This window comes from Erinaceus europaeus, chromosome 17, assembly GCF_950295315.1.
Source record: "Erinaceus europaeus chromosome 17, mEriEur2.1, whole genome shotgun sequence".
Taxonomy (NCBI): Eukaryota; Metazoa; Chordata; class Mammalia; order Eulipotyphla; family Erinaceidae; genus Erinaceus; species Erinaceus europaeus.
The window spans coordinates 65683336-65708072 of NC_080178.1; the positions used below are offsets into that span (position 1 = coordinate 65683336).

General features: G+C 40.0%; 2 protein-coding genes across 2 annotated transcripts; both read left to right on the forward strand.

Moving 5' to 3' along the window:
• Nucleotides 1-12300: 12300 nt before the first annotated feature.
• On the forward strand, nucleotides 12301-13248 carry LOC103117466 (olfactory receptor 51F2-like). The gene has a single exon (XM_007527524.2). It carries the CDS (start codon nucleotides 12301-12303, stop codon nucleotides 13246-13248), a length of 948 nt encoding a protein of 315 aa, XP_007527586.1.
• Nucleotides 13249-19090: 5842 nt separating this feature from the next.
• On the forward strand, nucleotides 19091-20035 carry LOC103117467 (olfactory receptor 51F2-like). The gene has a single exon (XM_007527525.1). It carries the CDS (start codon nucleotides 19091-19093, stop codon nucleotides 20033-20035), a length of 945 nt encoding a protein of 314 aa, XP_007527587.1.
• Nucleotides 20036-24737: the final 4702 nt, after the last annotated feature.

Consider the following 24737-nt stretch of genomic DNA (forward strand, 5'->3'; position numbering starts at 1 on the left):
TCTTGCCCTCACAGTCTTTTTATATCTGATCCATTTTGCAGTTACTTTTTATGGCTATGTGTTGTAGAGGCTGATACAATTATTTTCGTCCTTGTGCCTTTTTTTGTTGCAGGGCTTTTAAAAAAACTGTTGTGACATATAATTGACATGACATAAAATTCTCTCATTTATTGTGTACAATTCAGTTGCTTTTTTTAAAATTAAATTCTGAGTTGTCTTAACAATTTTTAACATCTATGCACCCAATGACATCTATGTATACCTGTGTTTATTGAAGCACAATTTGTAATAGCTCAAATTGTAAGCCACTTGGATGTCTTATAAGAGATGGGTGGCTAAGAAAGTTGTGGAACATTCATAAGGAAATACTACTCAGTTATAAAGGTGAAGCCACCTTCTTCATCTCATTTTGGATGAATCTTGAAACAATCATGTTAAGTGAGATAAACTAGGAAGTAAAGGTTGAATATAGGGTGATCTCACTCATGGACAGAATTTAAGAAACAGGAACAGAAAGGGCAAACAGAAAGCAGCACTTGGACTGGCTTTAGTGTGCTGCACAAAAGCAAAGAACTCTGGGAGGAAGTAATAGGAAGAAGTTGGGGAGGGCTTTGGCGTTCACCTGTATGATGGTGAAAAAGGACCTAGACTGGGGGTGAGACACTTATTATGGTCAGATGAGAAATTTTTCTCATGTGTCTGTACTTATAAACCATTAATCCCTCCAATAAGATTGTTATAAAATAACAATGACTTTTACAGTCCAATTTTATGAGATTCTAGAAATTTCCAAATGAAGTCCCATCCTTAGTTGCAGTCACTCTCTAGATTATTTTTAGGGTGAAATATATACCAGATTGCTAAGAGTCTGTAGTTAACACTTGATCCTATAACTCTGTAGCCCTTATACTAACACTGTTTTATAACCTACCTGCTTTTTTTTTTTTTAGCAAACTCTCTGACAGGTAAGAAAAATAATTGCAGACAATACACAAACATGATAGTGAGTCAAATTAATACCATCACGGTAATAGAGAACACAATGAGTGTCACTCCGTAGATTACATGGTCTACTGGAGGAGAAAAGGGTGTGACAAGTGAGAATACTATGCTGTTGTTACTTGAACAGGGGACCAGTAAAGCTCTTTGCTTTTGAAGGATTGTACTGGGACAACAGGGAAGTGTGTTAGAAATCCAGAATATCAGATGTGCTGAATTATAATCTGTGTTTTTACAAGTTAACCAAGGAATCAAGTGAAATTCAATGTTGAGAAACGCTTCTATTCATTATGTAGACATTAGGACAACCTAGATCCATGTGGTCAAGGGAAGCTAACCAAATATATCTGCTACTGTGGGAGCGGCAAAAACAGAATGGGATTTCAGGGGATCTTGGGACAAGGATGTGAGGGGCGAATGGATGGGTAAGGGTAAGGAATATTGTAGCTACAGTGAACAGCAGTGGTGTTTGATCTTGTAGACAGACCCTGAACAACATTAGGAGACCATGACTTAGGAGATTATTAAAAAAATAGAAAATAAACACACAGACAAAAAGACTCACAACATTTAGCTTCTGTTGATCTGAAATCAAAATCTAGACAAGTGTTATTTTAGTATATTTAATTTTAATATTCTTAATTATTCTTATTTAAATTAAAATATTCTTAATTTAATGCAATTGTCCTATAGTTGAAGTACGTAGCAGTGAATGTGAAATCTTTTTAGAATCACACTTCAGGCTGAATTGGGAATCAGTAAATGCCTTAATACAGGCTTGGGGAACAGAAGGAGAGAGACCTCAGAGGTGAGCAAGAGCCTGTCTGTTCAGGGAACTGAAGTTGAGTTGAGCAGGGTTGAGAAGAGAGAGCAGGAAGACAGGGCTTTCAGGATAGACCCATAATGGCTGCAAGGCCTCGTTCCTTCAGGAGCTGGAAGCCACAAGTTTTCCTGTAGTTCTACATTCCTGCTGGGATTTGTTCCTTCTAACATGAAAGTAGTGATATCCATTGTAGAATTTCTTAATTCATACATACACACACACACACACACACACACACACACACACACACCTCCCTTTTATTAGTGATTTAAAAGGTGTTTTTTTAGAGTAATATTATAAGATTTTAAGGAAGTGGCTGGGTGGTGGCATAACCATGAAAGCATACACATTCCCATACGCAAGGATCCAGGTCCAAGTCTCTGGTCCTCATCCTCAGGAGTTAAGCTTCATGAGTGGTGGAACAAGCTGCAGATGTCTCTATGTATGTCTTGTGCTCTCTCTCCTTTTTTCTGCCCTATTTGTCTCTGTCTCTATCAGAATAAAAAGTAAAGGAAGAAATGACCCTTGGAATCGGTATTTTTGTTCGGCTGGCATCAAGGCCTAGTGATAAATCTGGTGGGGAACAAAAAGAAAAGAAAAGAGATTTTGGGGCTGTAATTTCACAACCATACATGGTCATTGTAAGTCACTCTGCCCCCTCCACCAAAATTCTATGCCCACTGTAGTTTTAATTAGCACTTCCCTGACATTTGATGTGAATATATCTTCATAGGCTTCTAGGCTGAGCTCATTTCCTTTTTTTTTATGTTATTTTCTGTGCCTGTGCACAAGTTAAAACAACTTCCATGATTTTCAGAATGACCACAAAAGGCCTTGAGCTTTGAACCAGAACTGCCACACCAGCCTTAGTGAACAGTCTCTCAGCCGCTCCTCTCTGGACTGGGTTCTCTGATTGTTGTGAGATGGGCAAACCCCTGGCCGGCACACTTGCTGGAGATCGATCCACGCTACTTCTCCTGGCTGAGTTCAGCTTGTGCAAAGGTTTTGCTTCCAGCAGATGAAGGCTAATCTGCCTTTGAATGTAGACTGGAGTCATACTTCATCTCCAGGATTCTCCTTTAGGGACTTTAGAGTAAAACTAGACTGGAAAATATTGGTTGTTTAAGATCTTCGAGACACAAGGTCTTAAAAAGATATAGCTGTATGGTGTTTTTTTTTCTCCTAGGATCTTGTCTGCTGGATTTCAGGGAGCAGTTTCTAGGTTCCTTATAAAGGCTTTCCCTCTCAAGTCTGATAGTGCTCCCACTTCCAAGAACTACCTACGTGTCCTCCTATAAAAGAGAACTTTTTTTAAAGATGGTTTAAGGGGTGGGTGGGTGGGGGCAGTATTGATCAGGGACTGTTTCTATGGCCTTAGAACAAAAGGAATTTTTTCTATCTGTGAGTTTAGGAGGCTTAGGTAATCTCTTTCTTTCTCTTAAAGAGCATAGAGCAGAGTCAAATGACTTCTTTCTCCAAGTGTAAGAGTTCTTATGTAGGGTAAGGGAGAAAAATAGACACCTTCTGCTCATTCTGAGCAGGGATGCAGAAGTGATGCTGCCAGTGGGAGCTAGAAGGGAGACGCGGGGAGACACCATGGGCAGAGACAAAGGCAGAACTTTATTCCGGCAGGGGTGAGCTTCTACTAAACAGGCAGAAAGAGAGAGAGAGGAAGAGAGAGAGAGAGAGAGAGAGAGAGAGAGAGAGAGAGGAGAAAGAGAGGGGGAGGGAGAGGGGAGAGGAGGGAGAAGGGAGAGGAAGAGGGAGGGGGGTTGAGAGCGAGATTGGTCATAGCATTGAAATGTTCTCCAGGTGGTGTGTGCATGACAAAGCAAGTGTACTCTCCTGTGAACTATCTATCTGGCTCTATATAAACTTTTAGTGTTTACTATTGTTTACTATGTTGTTAACATTATTATTAAAGTACAGACTATAGCCATGAGACCATTCACTGTATGTCTTAAACATTTTATAATTTCTTTTAAAATAAAAAGTGGTAACATTTGACTTTTGGGATGCATTGGATCGACCTTCCCGTGGTGCATCTCATGAGTACCCATTCATTGGGGAAACTGAGGATCCTTCCTAGCCGAGGCAAATGCTAGAAGAAGAATTTGACTTTTGAATAGAGGAACAGAGTTTACTTCTTGAATCTGTCACTGCCAGGTATAAATGTGAGAACAGACTATTTTGAGTCTTGGCATTCAAATGCAGTCTTAGTTTTGTCACCTGTGAAATGTAACTCTCCCCAATACATACCGTTGTGTCAGTGATAGATGTGGATTATTATCGTAGGAAGAATCTATTTATAGGCTTCTGATGGTCTGGCTACAAGGATGTTTAAATCATAGCTCTTGTCTTGGAAGACTTCCCTTGGGGTAGAAGGAGACATGCTAATATATCTTTCTAAGAACAGCTATTTAACTTAACATTTTTCACTAGTTCTAGCACGAGTATTCCCAAGGGTGGTTTAAGAGTCACTGAATTAAAAAAAATGATTTTTTCCCATAGGTCTTACTAATATCCACCCTAGTGTTAAAATAATCTTGGGGCTGAGGCTGGAGAGATAGCTCACTGAGTAGGGCACCTACCTTGCCATGTTTGAGACCTACGCTTGAGCCCAGGCTCAAGAGGGGAACTTGTGCTGGAAGCTGCTGCAATCTCTTGCCCTCTCTCTCTCTCTGCTTGCTTCTCTCTTCCTTCATTTGTCTGTCAATGTGAATGAAAAAAACCTGCCTGGGAGTGGTGAGATTGTGCATGTGGGAGGATCTGACTGAACAAAAATGAAGAGTCACGAACATAATTAGCATAGGACAGATACCAAGGAAAAAACAACAGACATACATATACATAAACTCACAGGGATTGTGGGTATGGGAAGTTACTTAACCAAGCCTCTGATGGAAGTTCAGTCTTTAAAAAAAAATTTTATTAGTGATTTAATATTGATCGACAAAATAGTGGGATTAGAGGGGGTATAATTCCACACAGTTCCCAAGGAAACAATAAGTATTTGAAAAAATGGCCTGTGTTGTCATGCATGTAAGAATATTGCATGTAAGAATATTGAGAAAGCTGTGGTATATACAATGGAATACTATGCAGCTATTAAGTGGTGAAGCTAGTACTGCAGGTGTCTATCTTTCTGGCCTGTTTTTTAAAAAAAATGTCTGTGGGGCTGAGTGGTGGCATACCTGGTTAAGAGCACATGTTATAATGTGCAAGGATCCAGGTTTGAGCCCCTGGTCCCCACCTGCAGGAGGAAAGCTTCGTGAGTGGTGAAGCAGTGTTGCAGGTATCTCTCTGTCTCTCTTCCTCTCTGTCATTTCAAATTCTGGCTATCTCTATCCAATAGTAAATAAAGACAATTTAAAATAATAAAAATGCCTGCACAGAGCAGTGGATTCATTGTGCAGTACCAAGCCCAGAGAAAACCCTGGTGGCAATAAAAAATAAAAACAAACAAATAAACAAAATATACCAGATGCTAAGGGGATGGGGGAAAGTCGTAGATGATAATTTATTTCTCTCCCAGAAGCAGCATAACATATAAGGGGAAACATCAACCTGAGACTCTTAGCCTCATTAGAAAAAATTCTCTCCTAGAAATTTATTGTTTAATACATTCAAGTCTAAGTAACAGAGGCATAAACCAGGATACACGGTCAAGCATAATCCCCCTCCTGGATTGGAAATGATGAAAATAAATGTTATCGAGTAGAAGGAGAAAGACACTATGAATAGAATGAACCCTTGGGAAGCTTCATACTCTAGGGAGTGTCACAAAAATGTTTTGTTGTTAAGAGATTTCCTGCTGACTGCATTGCGGTTCCATATATATATATATGTCTCTGAGCACAGAATATCCCCAGATCCTTAGTTCTTTCCTGGCAAACAGGGCAGGAAAGAAAGAACACATCTTCATACTTTGTAAGTAAAACTGTTGTATTCAGGGAGACCATCAGGCATAATTATACATAACGTTTCTTTAAGAATGAGCTTTATTTATTTATTTTTAGCTTTCACTTTACTTTATTCTTCCAAGTTATTTTATGTTTTTTTCTTTTTTTAAAATTTATTTATTTACTTGTTATTGGATATAGACAGACAGAAATTGAGAGAAGGGGAAGATAGAGAGGAAGAGAGACAGAGAGACACCTGCAGACCTGCTTCACTGCCTGTGAAGCAACTCCCCTGCAGGTGGGGAGCTGGGGGCTCGAACTGGGATCCTAACCGGTCCTTGCACTTTGCACCACGTGTGCTTAACCCGCTGCTCTACCCCCAACTCCCCATTTTAATTTAATTTAATTTAATTTAATTTTTTTTTGCCTGAGCCTGAAATCTGATATGCAGGTGGATCCAAGTTATTGTCTGGGGAGATGATGTCATGGCTGGGAAAAGGACCAGAAAGCTGGATCAGGGAAGAGAGTAGCTTTTTAATATGGGAAAGGGGTATAAATATTGTTGACTGTAAAGCCCATGGATTTGATGTGATCTTGAGCCGATAATTAGCTTAGAAGCCTGTGTGACCTCTATATCCCTTTAGGTCTGAGCTCACATTCTGTGGTCATGAGTAGGAGCATTCCAAGCTGCCCCAGTATTGACCCATCTTCCTCAGGTGTAGCATAGAGTATGTTATTCAGCCTCCCTTTGGAGGATGGAACATTCTCTACCATTGTTGATCTAAGTTGAGGGCAAGGTCCTATGAGGGCCCACAAAGGGGTCTATTGTGTTGTTCCTGATAGAAATGAACAGTAACAATGGCGAGAGGGATTTATTAGAGTTCTAGGCCCATCATGTCTGTTTGGGAATCTCAGGACTCCCCAACTAGTGTCCCAGCTGATGGGGTGGCCTGATAGTGACTAAAGAGTCATCATTAGGTATGCCAGTCTCTTGCCCTTATTCAGCTTTTGCAGTCCTTGCTTTGATGAGGTTAGCTTTGGAGTGAGTGAGAGAACTGTAATAGGAAGTAGGTGAGGAGGGTATCTAAGTGGACTCTATTTCATTATGAACTTGATACTGACTCCCTACAGACTATTGTGTACCAAGTTATTTTATTGAAGGGGGAGGCAATACCTTACAGTATAGTTGTTAATACACAAGTATAATTTCTTTTCCTTTCTTTCCTCTTTTTAAAAATCTTTTAAATTTTATTTATTTATTCATTTATTGGCTAGAGACTGAGAGAAATTGAGAGATGAGACGAGACAGAGAGTGAGAGAGACACATGCAGCACTGTTTCTTTACCCATGAAGCTTTCCCCCTGCAGGTGGGGACCAGGGGCTTGAGCCTGGGTCCTTGTGCACTGTAAGGTGTGAGCTTAATCAGGTGCACCACTGCCTGGAGGATACAACTTCTCACCTCTGTGTGGTACATCTCTGTGAGGGACAACTTCTCACCTCTGTGTGGTACATCTCTGTGAGGGACAACTTCTCACCTCTGTGTGAAAGGCATCTGCACACCACTCGAACCCACAACTTAGGCTCTTTTCTGTCAATGTCCACTGGTTACCCAAAGTCCTCTCTCACCCTCCCAGAATCCTTTGGAACAATACCCCACACTCAGTCCAAGTTGCACATCGTATTTTCAATTTCTCAAGGGACATTTTATTAACTTTAGAAAGTTTTCATGGGTGTCTAAGGAAAATTATAGAAAGGTTTCCCCACCCCCTGAAATCTGTATTGCTGGGGACACTATATATTTTTTCCCCCAAATCATTTTATCAGTGGTTAATGGTTTGCAGTACGGTTGTTGACTCATGCAGATGCACTGTTATAACTGGTGAGGCAGCAATGGTCTATGGACTTTGAGTCCTGTTACTCCAACTGAGGTGTCAGTTTGTAATTGTGAGTTTTCTTTTTAGTTCTGCTGTTTTGCAAACGCATGACTGAAGGCCAGCTGGTGCTGTTTCCACCTGCCATCACACAATAATATTTCTCATTGCTGTTTATCAATAATATTTACCATTGTTAGATGCCTCCCAAGTACTAACCAGGAGGTGAAATGCTGCACAGATGCTGCCTCACTTAATCCTCACCAATTTATGAGATTGGTAAAATACCAATTTCCCAAAGAATCGAATGTAAAGTGCTTCTAGGGAATATATATATATTTAAGAAAGGATAAATTAACAAATCCATAGGGTAGGAGGGGTACAACTCCACGCAGTCCCCACCTCTAGGGAATATCTTACGTAAGTCATCAGAGCAGTGGCAGAGTCAGCATTTGAATGTGGCTTTGACTGATCCTCCATCTTTGTTGGTTTCTTTCTGTAATCACGAAGAGGAGTCACTTGGGGAAGCACAATACAGAAGCTGTGGCTGTCCTTATAGTGAGTCTGGGATTTTTGTAATTTTCTCCTAATAAGGAAGTAATTACTATTTCCAAGTGGAAAGATACACTTAAAGTCAACTCTGTAATTCAAAGGCAGAGTCTTCCATCAAAACCCCAAAGCTAACACAACACAACACACACACACACACACACCCCTAACTTATTCTGTGGGACTAAAGGAGAATCAGTGAGAACCTTGACATAGATTGTACTTACATTCCGCTCAGAAATCAGACTTAACAAACTATGGGATAACCAGTGCATCTTGTTTTAAACCATGAATTTATGGTGATTTTTAATGCAGCAAAATTCAGCGAACGTAACGAAGTATGTTCCAGTCTCAACGGAGCTGAGTTTCAGCTATAGATGCGAACCACTACAGAGGGAACTGATAGAAAAGATTCAAGTGCTGGATGTGTAGCTCACAGATGAAGGGCCTGGGCTGAATGTATCATCACTCAGAGGTGATCTACAGGATCCTCCTGTACCACCGGACCCTCCCGCCCCCAAAGATTCAGTGAGGTGTTGACAAGGGAATGGAGACACATACAGTGGGGGTGGGGAGCAAGACTGCATTTTCTCTTGCTTTTCACACTTATGAAAAAAAAATGAAAGAGTGATATACATTTTCAGAGAGAAAAGAAGCAGGAAAAATTGTTGGGGTTATTCCATACAACAAGGATATATGTTGTATTCTTTCTTTGTATTGATTAGACAATGCCCATATTCCTTTGACTTGAAACCCTATGTTTTAGACTTTTGTATCTCAAACTTTTGTGTTTTTTTCTAAAATATCTAATCCTCCATGCCTTTTGGCATGCTTAAAATTTTGTTCCTGACAATATTTACTTCTCAGACTTTGCACAAATTATCTTCAAGTTCTCAAGGAAGTATCGGCTTTCCTAATTTTCTAAAATATCAATTCACATTAATATTATTATTATTACTACCCATTATTGCACACCTCACACTACATTCTTTTTTGCTTGTTTTCTTTTTATGAGTGGGATCACCCCATACTCGTCTTTATCTTTCTGACTTAGCTCACTTAACATAATTTCTTCTAGCTCCATCCACAATGGGTCAGAGAAGGTGGGTTCATTGTTCTTAATAGCTGAATAGTATTCCATTGTGTATATATACCATAGCTTTCTCAGCCACTCATCTGTTGTTGGGCACCTGGGTTGCTTCCAGGTTGTAGCTATTACGAATTGAGCTGCTATGAACCTAGGTGTGCACATATCTTTTTGGTTGGGTGTTAGTGTTTGCTTGTTTTCTTAACTAGCCTATCCTTCCCTGAATATGGGCAGGCACCATGTCTAATGTGATGCCAAATTCCTCCAGTCAGATTTATAGCATGGACTTAGTAATTTAATGTTAAGTCATACTGTTGTTAAAAATTGACTAACCAAGAAGCTAGTGGAAAGGAAGCCTTTAGAAAGGAGAAAGAGCTCTTATAAACCAGGAAAGAACAAAGAAATGCTGAGAAAACCATAGCTGTGAGGATGAAGGTACTACCTGAAAATATTAAGTAGTAGGTATTGCTTAAGTCAGACTTAAGAGATAAATTCCAGTATTTTTATTTTGGCTAAAGATCATGGGGCAAGTAGATTCTGGGGATATATATATGTCTCAAAAAATGGAGAGAAGTAATTGCTATTTTTAAACTCTTAATTTCTAAAATGTATGAGTTTTTCTTCTCCCAATTTTTTTCACACACATTAGTTAAATCTTTTGAGAATTACATGAGGTATGTTTAACATTCAGTCATGGGTGGTTTTTCTAACATTTGGTGACAACCGAATCTATAAGACAATAACTGATGTTTGAACCCAATATAAATTTATATTATTCAATTCTAAATAATTGAGTTGGTATGTAGTATCATAATTGTTATATCGAACTATACATAATACCCATATTATAGATAATATACATTTAAAGTTTTCATTTGTAACTGTCTTTTCTTGATATTGACTTATTATTATTAGTTTTAACATTTTTCACAGGATAGAGAGAAACTGAGAAGGGAAAGAGAGACAGAAAGGAAGAGAGAAAGAAACAGAAACCTGTGGCACTGCTCCACCAGTCAGGAAGCTGCTTCTCTGCAGATGGGGACAGGGAGCTTGAATGGCGGTGTGTACACTCAGTCAGGTGTGCTGCCACCTGGCCCCATGTGAAGTGTCTAATCTGGTGAAATTTGAAAATGCTATTTCTAGAGATAGTGTTTTCTTTCAGAGTCATACTTATTGTTTCTTCATTTCTGATATTACTTTCAAAAGCTTTCCTCATTCCTTTAATTATTGGCTCTATTAGTGTTTGGATGTTATCCTTATTCTTATGTGCTTCTACCTTTTTGGGACTTATATCTGGGCCTTTGTCCTGGTTCGTTTTCTCTAGTGTTTCTTCTCAGTTTAACCATTATATTTGGTGTGTTATGCAGTCTCTACCTCGCTACTTTTCAATCCACTGATCCCACTTGCCTGGATTGACTTGTGTCTAAATAAGGTACTCAAGACTTCACAATTTCGAATCCTAACAGTTGTTTTAGTGTTATTTCAATCCCTGAAGTGAAGCACAGTGCCTTTATAACTTTTGTATGTTATGCTATTTATCTTCCTTGCAAGCTATGAGAGTCTGAGGGATTTTTTTTTTTAAACTGTAAGTAGGTATTTATAGCATAATCACTCACTCTGACAAAGAGATAAAACAGGGTGGAGGATAGATAGCACAGTGGATATGCAAAGGGACTCCCAAGCCCTGAGGGTTAAAAGTCCTGGGCCCAGTCCCCCATCTACCACCAGTCAGAACTGAGTTGGTCAACGCTCTCTGGCCCTGAGAGTTTCTGAATAAGTCCTATTTTTATTTGGTGAGTTCTGAGGAAATTATTCATTGTGTTCCCCAATTTATCAGGAGAACAATGTGGAAAGGCTCCTACTATATAGCCACTCCTCTGGACCACCAGGAGTGCAGATATCCTGAGTCACTTGGCCAGTTCTCACAATGTCTGTATAGAGTTTCCCTGCTGCTGTTCCAGCTTCTGAGGGGCAGTAGCAATTGAGACTCAAAGTTGTAAACTGGTGAGTTTAAAGTGATTCTCTTCTCCCTTCAGTAATATTTTTGTTGATAAAACTCAGACTGGAGGTGGTTCATCAACTGACAAACTATCCAAATATATACGGGCTTTTAGGCCCAGGAATCTCTCCTTAAGTGCTTCTCTGTCCACAAGCCACACGTGTTTACACTCAACCCATGACTTGGTGGGTTCCCAAAGTAATCTTAGTTTTAGCTTGTTTTGTTCTCAGGTGATCCTCTTTGCTATTCTTAGTTGATCAGGGTGAGCAAGACACTGTTGCTCTGAAAATAGTATTTTTTAAAAAATTTCTTTATTGGGGAATTAATGTTTTACATTCCACAGTAAATACAATAGTTTGTACATGCAAAACATTTCCCAGTTTTCCATATAACAATACAACCCCAACTAGGTTGAAAATAGTATTTTTATGAGCCTTCTGAAACTATAATTCATTTGATGCATCAGAATAATTATACTAGTTCCTAATTATCTAACAAATTCATTAAATTCTTTTATATATACATTTTATTTATTTACTTTAATTATTTTTACTTATTTATTTGATAGAGACTGAAATTTAGAGGGGGAGAGACAGGAGACACCTGCAGCCCTGCCTCACCACTTGCAAAGCTTTCCCCCTGCAGGTGGGGACCAGGGGCTTGAACACTATAATGTGAGTGCTTAACCAGGTGCATCACCACCTGGCCCTCCAAATGCATTAAATTCTTTGCCCAAAATTTCAAAAGAAATCTGTTAACTCTCTATCATGTAAACTCAGGAAGTAAGAACTAAAATTGCAGACATAACTCACAACTTTCTTTCTGAATTTGCAATTTGTTTACATTAGTTTGTATACACATCTTACATTCCAGTGTCATTATTCATTCTCTATTTTCTCTCTCAAAGTTGTCTTGAATTCATTCTGTGTGAACCTCTCACATGAAATAGATGTTGAAATTTATAAATGTTTACCAGGCGAAGTAATTACTTTTATGTTAAATTCCAAATAAATAAGGACTGTTTGTCATTGGAAGACAGTCAACATAGGATTCTATACTTTGATCCCGGTATGTCAAGTTTCCAGAACACTTCATCCTCTTCCATCATTTTCCTGCTCACTGGCGTTCCTGGACTGGAAGCCTTCCACACCTGGATCTCCATTCCCTTCTGTTTTCTCTACGTAACTGCTCTGTCTGGAAACAGCCTGATCCTCATTGCCATTGTCAGTCAGTCCAGCCTCCATGAGCCCATGTATTACTTCCTCTCCATGTTGTCCACGACTGACCTCGGCTTGTCCATATCTACTCTGGTCACCATGATGGGTATATTTTGGTTCAATGCCAGGGAGATCGACTTCAATGCTTGCTTGTCACAGATGTTCTTCATTCAACTCTTCACAGTCATGGAATCTTCAGTGCTGTTGGCCATGGCCTTTGACCGCTTTGTGGCCATCTCTAATCCCCTCAGGTATGCTTCCATCTTAACTGAAGCTAGAATAGCACAGATTGGAGTGGTCACTGTCATGAGGGGGACAGTAATGCTGGCACCAATGGTAGCACTTCTTAAGCATCTGTCCTTCTGCCGCAGCCATGTTCTCCACCACTCTTACTGTTTCCACCCTGATGTGATGAAGCTCTCGTGCACAGACACCAGGATCAACAGTGTGCTTGGATTGACTATTTTGATCAGCACTGCTGGAGTAGACTCAACCTTTATCGTCTTCTCTTATGTTTTGATCATCAAGACTGTCCTCAGCATCGCATCCCCAGCAGAGAGGAAGAAAGCCTTCAGCACGTGTATCTCCCATATTGGAGCTGTTGCTATATTCTATATTCCCTTGATCAGCCTGTCTTTTGTTCACAGATTTGGGAAACGAGCCCCTCCCTATGTGCATACTCTCATTGCCAATGCCTACTTGCTAATTCCCCCAGTGATGAACCCTATCATTTATAGTGTGAAGACCAAACAGATACGCATAGCTGTGCTTAAGGTGCTCCACTTCAGTGCAACAAAATAGAAAGGAAGGTCTCGTTTCAAAACAAGACATTGTCCTAGAATCTAACTGGGCTGGAGTTTTAGTTTATTATTTGTGATTTACTATTGACTTACAAAATAAAAAGGTAACAGGGGTACTATTTCACAACATTCTATCTATCTATATTCATTTATATTTGAGTGGGTTGAATTTTTGATAAGCCAATTGATTTTTTTTCTAGTCCTGATATTTGTATAGATGCATAAAATGCCACCCGGAGATCTAAAAATCTGAAGACTCATGATTATCCCCAACACATTTCCAAACATACTTTACTTTTAAATATGAGTTGGAGTAGGTGGGGTTTGTAAGCTGGAGGAGGTTCAATAGACTTTGGTAGAGGGATATTGGTTATTTGGCGGTGGGTATAGTGTGGTCACACACATCAGGAAGAGGTAATAAAATTATACTCTGGACACATATAGTCTTGTAAACCTGTGCTACTTCAATAAAATTTGTTTTTTTTAAAAAGTTGAGTTGGAAATTCTCTATCACTGTTTTCCTCAGATAACCATCAAAATATGAACATCTCATAACCTTTTATTGGAGATACTGTCAATGTTTTGAAACCAGTGACCCAGTTTCAAAAACTGGAATTATTATTTTACTTTTAAAAATTAAGATGGTAATGAGAAGTGTGTAATTAAAAGTTAGTGAACTTGATCACTTAGAGTTAGTACAAATGTCTGGCATTGTCTACAGCTGTAGAATTCCAGTTTATTTTTTAATTTTCCATGATATTCTCACCTTCTGTTTTACCTCTGACCCTCAACCTAATAGAATCATCATAGATGTATTTATTTTTCTGTTTGGTCATCAACCAAACTGTCCAAGGTCAAATGTGGAACAATGAGATGAGTAAGAAAATAAATTAATTTTTCTTCTGCATATAGGGCCTTGCTCATATCTGATATGACTGCTCTCAGACCTCTTTTACTTTTTTTTTTAAATTAAACAATTTGTCCTGCTTTATTATTTTTTTTTTGTAATTTTATTTATTTATCTTCCCTTTTGTTGCCCTTGTTGTCTTTTTATTGTTGTTGTGGTTGATGTCGTCGTTGTTGGATAGGACAGAAAGAAATGGAGAGAGGAGGGGAAGACAGAGAAGAGGAGAGAAAGACAGACACCTGCAGACCTGCTTCACCGCCTGTGAAGCGACTTCCCTGCAGGTGGGGAGCTGGGGGCTCAAACTGGGATCCTCATGCTGGTCCTTGCGCTTAGCGCCGCCTGGCTCCCCCTGCTTTATCTTTTAACACCTCTCAGCCACCAAATTGCAGGCTAACTACTATGATTCCATCCTGACCTCCCTTGGCAGATGACACTATCAACATGTCCCAAAGACCCACCTCTCCAGAGCCCTAAGTGACTAAGGAAATATAGAGAAAGGCTTAGGATATGGATGGATCAACCTGCCAACATTCATGGTCAGTGAAGCCAGACCTTCCACATTATGCACTCTCAAAATAACTTTGGCCCATATCTCTAGAGAGGTAAATGATAAGGGAAGAAGACCAAAGGGCTTTGAATCACAATTCCACCAGGACCTGAAGAATTTGTCATGAGGAATATTGTAGCTACAGTGAACAGCAGTGGTGTTTGACCCTGAACAACATTAGGAGACCATGAGTTAGGAGATTATTTAAAAAAGTAATAAAAAGTAAACAGACAGACAAAAAGAATCACAACATTTATCTTCTGTTGATCTGAAATCAAAATCTAGACAAATTGTTATTTTATATTTAATTTAATTTTAGTCTTAATTTAATGCAATTGTCCTATAGTTGAAGTACATAGCAGTGAACGTGAAATCTTTTTAGAATCACACTTCAGGCTGAATTGGGAATCAGTAAATGTCTCAATACTGGCTTGGAGAACAGAAGGAGAGAGACCTCAGAGGTGAGCAAGAGCCTGTCCATTCAGGGAACTAAAGCTGAGTAGAGCAGGCTTGAGAGGAGAGAGCAGGAAGACAGGGCTTTCAGGATAGACCCAGAATGGCTGCAAAGCCTCGTTCTTTCAGGAGCTGGAAGCCACAACCAGGGACATCACTGCTTAATTCCTTTAGGTGTAAGAGCACATTTCTTATACTATAAAACCACCAGACTATCTTCCAAAGTGACTGCTTTGCTTCTCATTTCCATGAGTAGCGAGTGAGCAAGCGGATGTTGATGTTCTCCAGCCCTGCTGGGATTTGGTGATGGCTGTGATTTTCGTCATTCTAATAAGAATGTAGTGATATTCCTTGAGTTTTTTTTCCTGCAGAAAGAACACATCTTCTTTGTTTTTCCTTATTTATCAGTAATTTAATAGAGTTTTAAAACATTATAAAATTTCAAGAGAGAGTCTGGGCAGTGACACAACAGGGAAAGAGCACACATTACCATATGCAAGGACACTGGTTCACCATTCTGGTCCCCAAGGGGCCCATGATTCTACTAACTTGCCTGACAGCTAACATGCAGGCGGGCTGAAAGTATTGTCTAGGGAAATGGTGTTGGAGTTGGGAATAGGACTAGAGAACTGGGTCAGGGCAGAGAGTAGCTCCCAAATAAGGTGGAAGAACCGTTACTGATAACTATAAACTTCATCGATCTGACCTAGGACCCATTCCTATCCATACTTAGCACAGGAGCCTGTGTAACCTCTGAATCCCCGTCAGTCTGAACTCACATTCCACGGTCATAGCTAGGAACATTCTAGGCTGCACTCATTTCAGAACCAGACTTCCTCGAGTGGCAGAGTATGTTGAGTCAGCCTCCATTTGGAGGGTGGGGAAGTTTCTACAGGCTTTCTGGTCCTATTCCCAACTCTGACACCATCTTCCTAGACAATACTTTCAGTCCACCTGCATGTTAGCTATCAGGCTCAGGCAAAAATTAGTAAAATCTTAAAATATACCCCTTAAAATATACCTAAAACAGGGAGTCGGGTGGTAGCACAGCGGTTTAAGCGCAGGTGGCACAAAGCACAAGGACCAGTGGAAGGATCCTGCTTCTAGCCCCCAGCTCCCCACCTGTAGGGGAGTCGCTGCTTCACAGGCATAGAAGCAGGTCTGCAGGTGTCTGTCTTTCTCTCCCCTTCTTTCTTCCCCTCCTCTCTCCATTATTCTCTATTCTATGTAATAACAACAACAATAATAACTACAACAATAAAAACAAGGGCAACAAAAGGAAATAAATAAATATTAAAAAATATATATATATATATACCTAAAACAGACTTCCTAGCTTCTCCCAACTTAAAGATCCCAAATCTCATCTGCTATATTTTCACCTTTAGGTTATTATTATTATTGAACAATTTGTTCTGCTTTGTATCTTCATGCGCTTCAGCCACCAGTTTGCAAATGCTACCTTGACTCCACCCCCGGGAAAATGACCTCATTGATGTGTCCTTGAACCCCACCTCCCCAGAGCCCTAGGGAAAGATAGAATCAGACTGGGGGTATGAATTGAACTGTCAGTGCCCATGTCTAGAGAAAAGCAATTAAAGAAGCCAGAACTCCCACCTTCTGCACCCCATAATGATCCTGGGTCCAGACTCCCAGAGGGATAAAGAATAGGGAAGCTTCCAATGGAACTCTGACGGTGGGAAATGTATGGAATTGTATCCCTGTTATTTTAAACTCTTGTTAATATTTATTAAAACACTAATAAAAAGTTAAAATAATAAAATGATAATAAAACAAACAAAAAACAAACAAACAAACAAACAAACAGCCTCCCAGGATATTCAGAATGAGAATGACCAAAACTTGGAGCTTTGAACTTTGACCCAGAACTGCTGCGCCAGCCTCAGTGAAGGTAGTCTCTCAGCAGCTCCTCTCCTCAGTGGGTTCTATGGTTGCTGTGAGATGGGCAAATCCCTGGCCAGCACGCTTCTTGGAGATCTATCCATACCACTTCTCATGGTTGACTTTCAGCTTGTGCACAGGTTGTTTTGCTTTCAGTTAATTCTGAGGTCAATTTGCTTTTGAATGTAAACTGTAATCATAGTTCATCTTCAGGCATACCCTCTGGGAACTTCAGAGTGAACTTAGACTGAAAAGCTGTGACTGTTCACTGTCCTTTGAGGCATGAAGTGTTAATAGGACACAGTTGTATGGAGTTCTCTCCTAGGAATTTTTTTTTTCCCCTGGGTAAATGGCTTTCACCTGGTGGCCTCTAAGCTCCTTTTAAAGGCTTTCCTTCTCAAGGAAAAGGACTGTGCTCACACTCCTGAGAACTCCCTGCTTGTCTTCCTAGGAAAGAGAACTTCTTTTAAGATGGTTTAAAGGGGCAGACTTGATCAGGCACTGTTTCCACAGTCTTAGGACAAAAGGACTTTTCTATCTGTAAGTTTGTCTCTTCCTCTGCCTATCTCTCTCTTCAGGAGCATAGAGCAGTGTCAAATGACTTTTTCTCCAAATCTAACAAATTTTCTTTTCATGATGTTAGGGTTTTAGTGCATGGAGTCTTATGAATATGTTAGGGAGGGCAAAATCTTCAGGTAGGTTACAAAACCAAAGTTAAAGGAAAATATCAAATCCATATTCACATGCTACATCAGTATTTTTGTCATCACTGGGGCTTCACTTGCTCTGGTCCAACTTTTTCAGACAGAGAGGCAGATACAGGCAGAGGAGGAGAGGGAAAGCTGTCATAGCACTGAAACTTCCTCCAGTGTGGTGGAGGCTGCCCTAGAAGGGTCCCCAATCTTTATCCCTCTGGGAGTGTGAACCAATGATCTTTATGGGGTGCAGAAGGTGGGAGGTCTGGCTTCTGTAATTGCTTCTCCACTGGACATGGGTCATGGCAAGTTGATCCATACCTCCAGCCTGTTTCTATCTTTCCCTAGTGGGGTACGGCTCTGAGGATATGGGCTCTAGGACACATGGGTGAAGCCGTCCACCTAGAGAAGTCAGGTTGGTGTCAAGGTAGCATTTGCAAATTTGTGACTGAAAAATATAAAGATATAAAGTAGAACAAATTGTTTAATAATCAGGAACCTATAAGTAAGAATATAGCAGATGATATTTGGGATCTTTATGTTGGAAGGAGCTAGGAAGTCTATTTTAGGTATATTTTAACAGACCCATGGCTTTACCATAGATAAGATGAGCCCCACAGATAACATGGAGGTGGGCTAAAAGTATTGTCTAGGAAGATGGTATCACGGCTGGAAATAGGACTAGAAAGCTGGGTCAGGGCAGAGAGTAGCTCCCAAATATGGGAAAAGTGTCATTAACTGTAAACCCCATCGTTCTGACCTCTATCTATTAATATTTAGCACAGTATCCTATGTAACCTATTGGTCACAGCTAGGAACATTCTAGGCTGCTCTCATTTCAAGACCAGTCTTAAACTTCTGTATCTTTTATTCTACTCTCTTAAAGAAATTTAGTGGGATCTTGGTAGGGATTAAATTTTAACTAGTCACTCATGGTAGTCTAGTCATTTTGACAATGTTAACTCTTCCAATCCATGAGCATGAGGTGTGGCATATTACACCAAAGGAAAGGACTGTGGAAGCGGGAGGCAAAGGATAGGATGAAGGGACAATGGGGTCCTTGTGTATAATGAGGGAGAAGCTCTAGTTTGGGAGAACAAATGTCTTCCTAGATACCCATCCAGGGGAGATGATGCATTGTACATATGTGTCAATAACTGTTAACCATTCACCCCTAGATAAAATAAAACAGGAAGGAATGCTCTTACACGGCAAAACCAGAAGAGGCTCTCTAGTGATCTGAAATTGCATGATATGTAATGGGAGTGAAAACGTTTACTTTCCTGTTCTTCCAGGACAAGATCCTTTCTCCTAGGGAAATCTGCTTCCTTCACTCAACATGCTATCCTACAACCAGAGTATTTACCATCCTACAGTCTTCTTTCTCACTGGCATCCCTGGCTTTGAAACTCACCACGCTTGGATCTCCATCCCATTCTGTTGTCTCTATGTCATAGCTCTCTCTGGGAATGGCATGATCCTGTTTGTCATTATTACTGAGTCAAGCCTCCATGAACCCATGTACTATTTCCTCTCTATGCTCTCTTTCACAGACGTAGGCCTGTGCCTTTCCACAGTGGTTACCATGTTGGGTATTTTCTGGTTCAATGCTCGAGAAATCAGCTTTGATGCCTGTATTGGTCAAATGTTCTTTATCCATGGTTTCACATTCATGGAGTCCTCTGTGCTCTTGGCAATGGCCTTTGACCGCTTTATTGCCATCTGTAACCCTTTGAGATACTCTGCAATCTTAACCAACTCAAGGATCATCAAAGTGGGCTTTGCAATAATTATTAGGGGGACCACAGCCCTCGTGCCTTTACTCCTGCTCCTTAAACGTCTGTCCTTCTGCCGCAGTCATGTTCTGCACCATTCCTATTGTTTTCACCCAGATTTGATGAAGCTTTCGTGCACAGACACCAAGATCAACAGTGCATTTGGTCTGACCATTGTGATCTCTACGGCTGGCTTGGACTCCATCTTAATCCTCCTCTCCTATGTCCTGATCATCCACTCTGTGCTCAGTATCGCCTCCTCAGAGGAGCGGAAAAAGGCATTTGGTACCTGTGTCTCACATGTCAGTGCTGTTGCTATCTTCTACATCCCAATGATCAGCTTGTCACTGGTGCACAGGTTTGGGAAGCATGCCTCTCCACTCGTGCACACTCTCATTGCCAACATCTACCTGCTTATCCCTCCTGTGATGAATCCCATAATCTATAGCGTGAAGACAAAGCAGATCCGCAAGGCCATCCTCAAGATGTTCCTTTCTAAGGCAGTTTAGGAAATGTTGCATAGTTATCCTTTGTTTATGGAGCTTTCTCTGACAGGTGGTTGATCATTTACTAAATGTATCTTGAAAAAAATCTGTCCAAGTGTTTTTATCCTACTTGGATACTCCAGTAATTTAAGACACTGTGAATGTTTTTGAGAATGTGGGTGATGTCTCATGTACTTCTAACCCTATCAGAAACATTATATCTGGCACAGAATATTAGACATTAGACATATGTCTGGAAAACGGATGAACAAAGTTTTGGTAGTGAGACAAAGGGCATCCAAACAGTCTTACTATCTTGGAGGTGTACGTTTGAAAGTTGGTCTCATATAATTTAGATCAGCAGGATAGTCTACTTTTCAGCAGTTCTGGCAGCTATTAGTAATAATTATTATTAACTAAAATATGACTTGAAGAAACATAAAACAATATAAATGAAACAAGTTCTTTCCAGATCTTAAGAAAGTTTCTTCAGACTGCTAAAAATATTGACTTTAGTCAGGCAACATCTAGGGAGTCACCTCTATGATTTTATTTTGTAAGATAGACAGAGAATGGGAGAGACCAGAGCATCTCTGGGGATTGAACTTGGGACCTCATGAATTCAAATCCTGGGCATTACTTGCTCCACAACCTCCCTAGCTGATCATTATACATTTTAGTGAAAATTCATAATTACATTTCCTTCAAGAATTATAAATATCTTATTAGATATTATGCAACCAGCTAAATACACATAGATGAATAAACGAGATATTGCTAAAAGAAAAGATAGACTGGTTTTCTGGCTACCTGAGTATAATTTGTGAGGATACACATACAGGTGCATACACACTTGCCTTTATCCACATTATAAAGATATGGAAAATCAGGTTCCAAATGTCAAGAGTGCTAAACTTTTCAGTTGTTTGCCATTGATTTTCTTGATATCATCTTTTGTATTTTAAGTGCTTATTAGTAGCATATATACATAAATAAATAACTGAATAATAACTAGTAATAATTTTAGTTCCTTTGATGAAACAATCAATTTCCTTTAAGTACCTATAGCAAAACATAGAATTGTTCTATTCTTCATCTTTTATAGTGTCTTTATTTTGATGGATCTTCACAATCTGTTTTCATGCTCCTTCTTGGATACATTTATAATAAGAGATTCACTTTCCATTTATATTCTTCACTGTTCTCATGAGAGCTAGCAGCAAGACATCAGAATCACTCAACTCTATGTAGAACTAGTTTGTCAGAAACTCTTCAGATGGAAGACAAGAATCTGCATTTGAACAAGGGACCTATTCCTTATGATACAGGTTCAAATAATGCTCTTCTCTGATGGTTTACTTGCATCAGAACAATGTATACCTTGACCGTAGTCTTTTTTTTTTTTTTGTAGGCTTACTTTTTTCCCCCTTCTTCCAGGTGCGATTAAAGTGTCTTTGAGTTATAGGCTCAGGTCTTTTATACTCATTTGAAGCTTTTTGGGAAAGATGTCAGGAGCATATATATCTTGTACAGATATATGGATTTATTAATAATAAAATATATTCTTATTTAATTATATTTATTTTCCTACAATTTTCTCTTTTAAATAATTTTTATTTATAAAATGGAAACATTGGCAAGACCATAGGATAAGAGGGGTACAATTCTACACAATTCTCACCACCAGAGCTCTGTATCCCCTCCCCTCCCCTGATAGTTTTCCTATTCTTTATCCCTCCGGGAGTATGGACCCAGGGTCATTATGGGGTGCAGAAGGTGGAAGGTCTGGCTTCTGTAATTGCTTCCCCGCTGAACATGGGCATTGACAGGTCAATTCATCCTCCCAGACTCTCTCTTTCCCTAGTGGGGCAGTGTTGTTAAAATTCGGAGGCTCTAGCTGGCCGGGCTAGCTTCACGGGCGGGTAACAGAGACGACCAGAGACATACGGCTGGGCAGGGAAGCTGTATTTATTTATTCAGGAACAATGATTCATAAACTAAACCAAACTAATCACCAAACAGAACTCTGCTGCCTCTTTCCCCCGTGGCGGCACCAAGCACTTTGGAACTCTGGAACTCTGGAACCCTCTCAGGGGTTCCTTGGGGCGGGGCCAAGCGGGCCTGCGAAACTAGCAGGACTGATCCATTTTCTTGGCAGGGGGAGAGCTAGAACAACCCAATGTAAAGCATACAACAGGGCAGGGCTCTGGAGAAGCAGGACTCCAGGACATTGGTGGGGTTGTTTGCCCAGGGAAGTCCAGTTGACATCATATTAGCATCTGGAACCTGGTGGCTGAAAAAGAATTAAAATATAAAGACAAATATATTGTTGACTAATTATGAACCTAAAGGTTGGAATGTTGCAGATGAAAATTTTGGGTCTCATTAATGTAGCGCATATCTCTTCATTTTGATATCCTCTTTGGGAAACAGAGCGGTTAAGAGAGTGAACAATAAAGATGAAGACAGCTTTCATTCTTAGAGTAAATCTGACTAAGCATGTTGAAGAAACACAACCCCCACATACACACAAATACTCACACACACATTTGTCACTAGGATATCTTGCTGGAACTCCTTGTGTGAAACACTCCATTTGTTCCATAGAGATTTTTTTGTATCTTATGTATTATTACTGGATAGAGACAGAAAGAAATAGAGAAGGAGGGAGAAATAAAGTGGGGGATAGAGGGAGGGGTACCCACAGCCCTGTTTTAACCACTGGAGAAATTTTCCCCTTGCAGGTGGGGCTGCCAGCTTGAGCTTGAGTCCTTGTGCATTGTAATATGTCGTGGACTTAAAAATATTTGATTTACTTATTTTGAGTAGATACAGAAAGAAATTGAGAGAGAAGGGGGAGGAAGAGAAGGAGACACTTGCAGTACTCTGTCACTGCTCATATAAACTGGGGTCCTTACACATTATAACATGTGTGCTTAACTGTATGCACCGCTGCCCCAGCTCCGGCTTTTTTTTTTAAGTAAAAATAAGATGTATTTATTGATTTTCACAGAAAAAAAGTCACTTCCTTTTTTTTTTTTTTAATTTTCTTTATTGCCTCCAGGCTTGCTGCTGGGATTTGGTGTCTATACAATGAATTGACTGTTCTTGCTCACTTTCATTCTCTTCCTCCCGTCTTTCTTTCTTTCTTTCTTTCTTTCTTTCTTTCTTTCTTTCTCTCTCTCTCTCTCTCTTTCTTTCTCTTTCTTTCTTTCTTTCTTTCTTTCTTTCTTTCTTTCTTTCTTTCTTTCTTTCTTTCTTCTCTTTCATTTGATAGGACAGAGAGACATTGAAAGGCATGGCAAAGATAGAGGGGGGCCCTGCAGCACTTCTTTGCTCCTCTTGAAGCTTCCTCTCTGCAGCTGGGGATTGGGATCCTTATGCAGGTCTTTGAGCTTTGCGCCATGTGTGCTTAGCCTGCTGCACTACCGCCGGACTCCTGACTGGGGACTGAGGTTTTGTACCCAAGTCCTTATGTATAAGAACTTATTTACTCAACCAGGTGTGCCACCTCCAGGCCTCTGGTCTTTTATTTTTACTTTGTCTTCCCCTTTCCCTTCCCCTTTCCGTTCCCCTTCCCCTTTCTTCACTTCCTTTCTTTTCCCTTTCCAGGTCCCCTCCTCTCCTCTCCTCTCCTCTCCTCTCCTCTCCTCTCCTCTCCTCTCCTCTCCTCTCCTCTCCTCTCCTCTCTTCTTCTTACAGAAAGAGTCAGAGAGAAGGTGAGCCCCCACAGCATCACTCCCCTGCTTGTGAAATTGCCTCCACAGGGTGCTTCCATGTGACAACTGAGGGCTCAAAGCCAGGCCCTCCTTCATGGCAAACTGTGTGTGTTACTAGGTGACCCATCTCCTGGGCCACTGAAATATTTTAACCAACCTTTTCTTAAGAATGATAACATACTAAATGCTAACAGGAATGAGGGAAGGTCATAGATGGTAGTTTATGTCTTTGCCACAAGCAGCAAAAAAATAAAAGAGGAAATCATGAGGAAAATTATCTCTGAGAAATGCATTGTTTAATACGTTCAATTTTATGTAGTAAAAGCATAAACCAGGACACAAGGTCAAGTCTAACTCTCTTCCGGGAATGAAATGGTGAAAATCAATGTAATGGAGTAATAGGAGGGTAATGAAACCACGGAATAGAATGATCCTTGGGAATCTTCATACTCTGGGGGCTGCAAAGATGTTCTATTATTAAGAGATTTCATGCAGTATGCATTGTGGTTGTTATAAATGCTATTGCCTCTGAGCAGAAAATCTCCCCAGCTCCTCAAATCCATGCCCGGCAAATAGGGAAGAATACATCTCCATACTTTGTAAGTAAAACTGTTGCTTCAGGTGCAGTTGTGCATACTGATTTCTTTAAGAGTAAGGATGGTTTTGATTTATTTTCTTCCAAGTCCTTTTATTTGGTATGGAGAAGGGGGATAATAATTTATAGTATGGTCCTCTTTCTCCTCTCCCTGTGGTAGAATCTGCACACCACTCCATCTCACAGCTTAGGCCCGTCTCTTCTGTCTTGATACACCAGGTCCCCAAATGCTTGCCATGACCTCCTCTCCCAGAATTGTATTCTATGGTACAATGCACCACATCCAGTTCAGATTCCAAATGGTTTTTTTTTTTTTTTTTTGGTTCCAGTTCTTAAGTATTTGAAGATTTTATTATTTCTAAAAAGCTTCCATGGATGTCTAATGAAAAATATAGGAAGACTCCTGTATTCT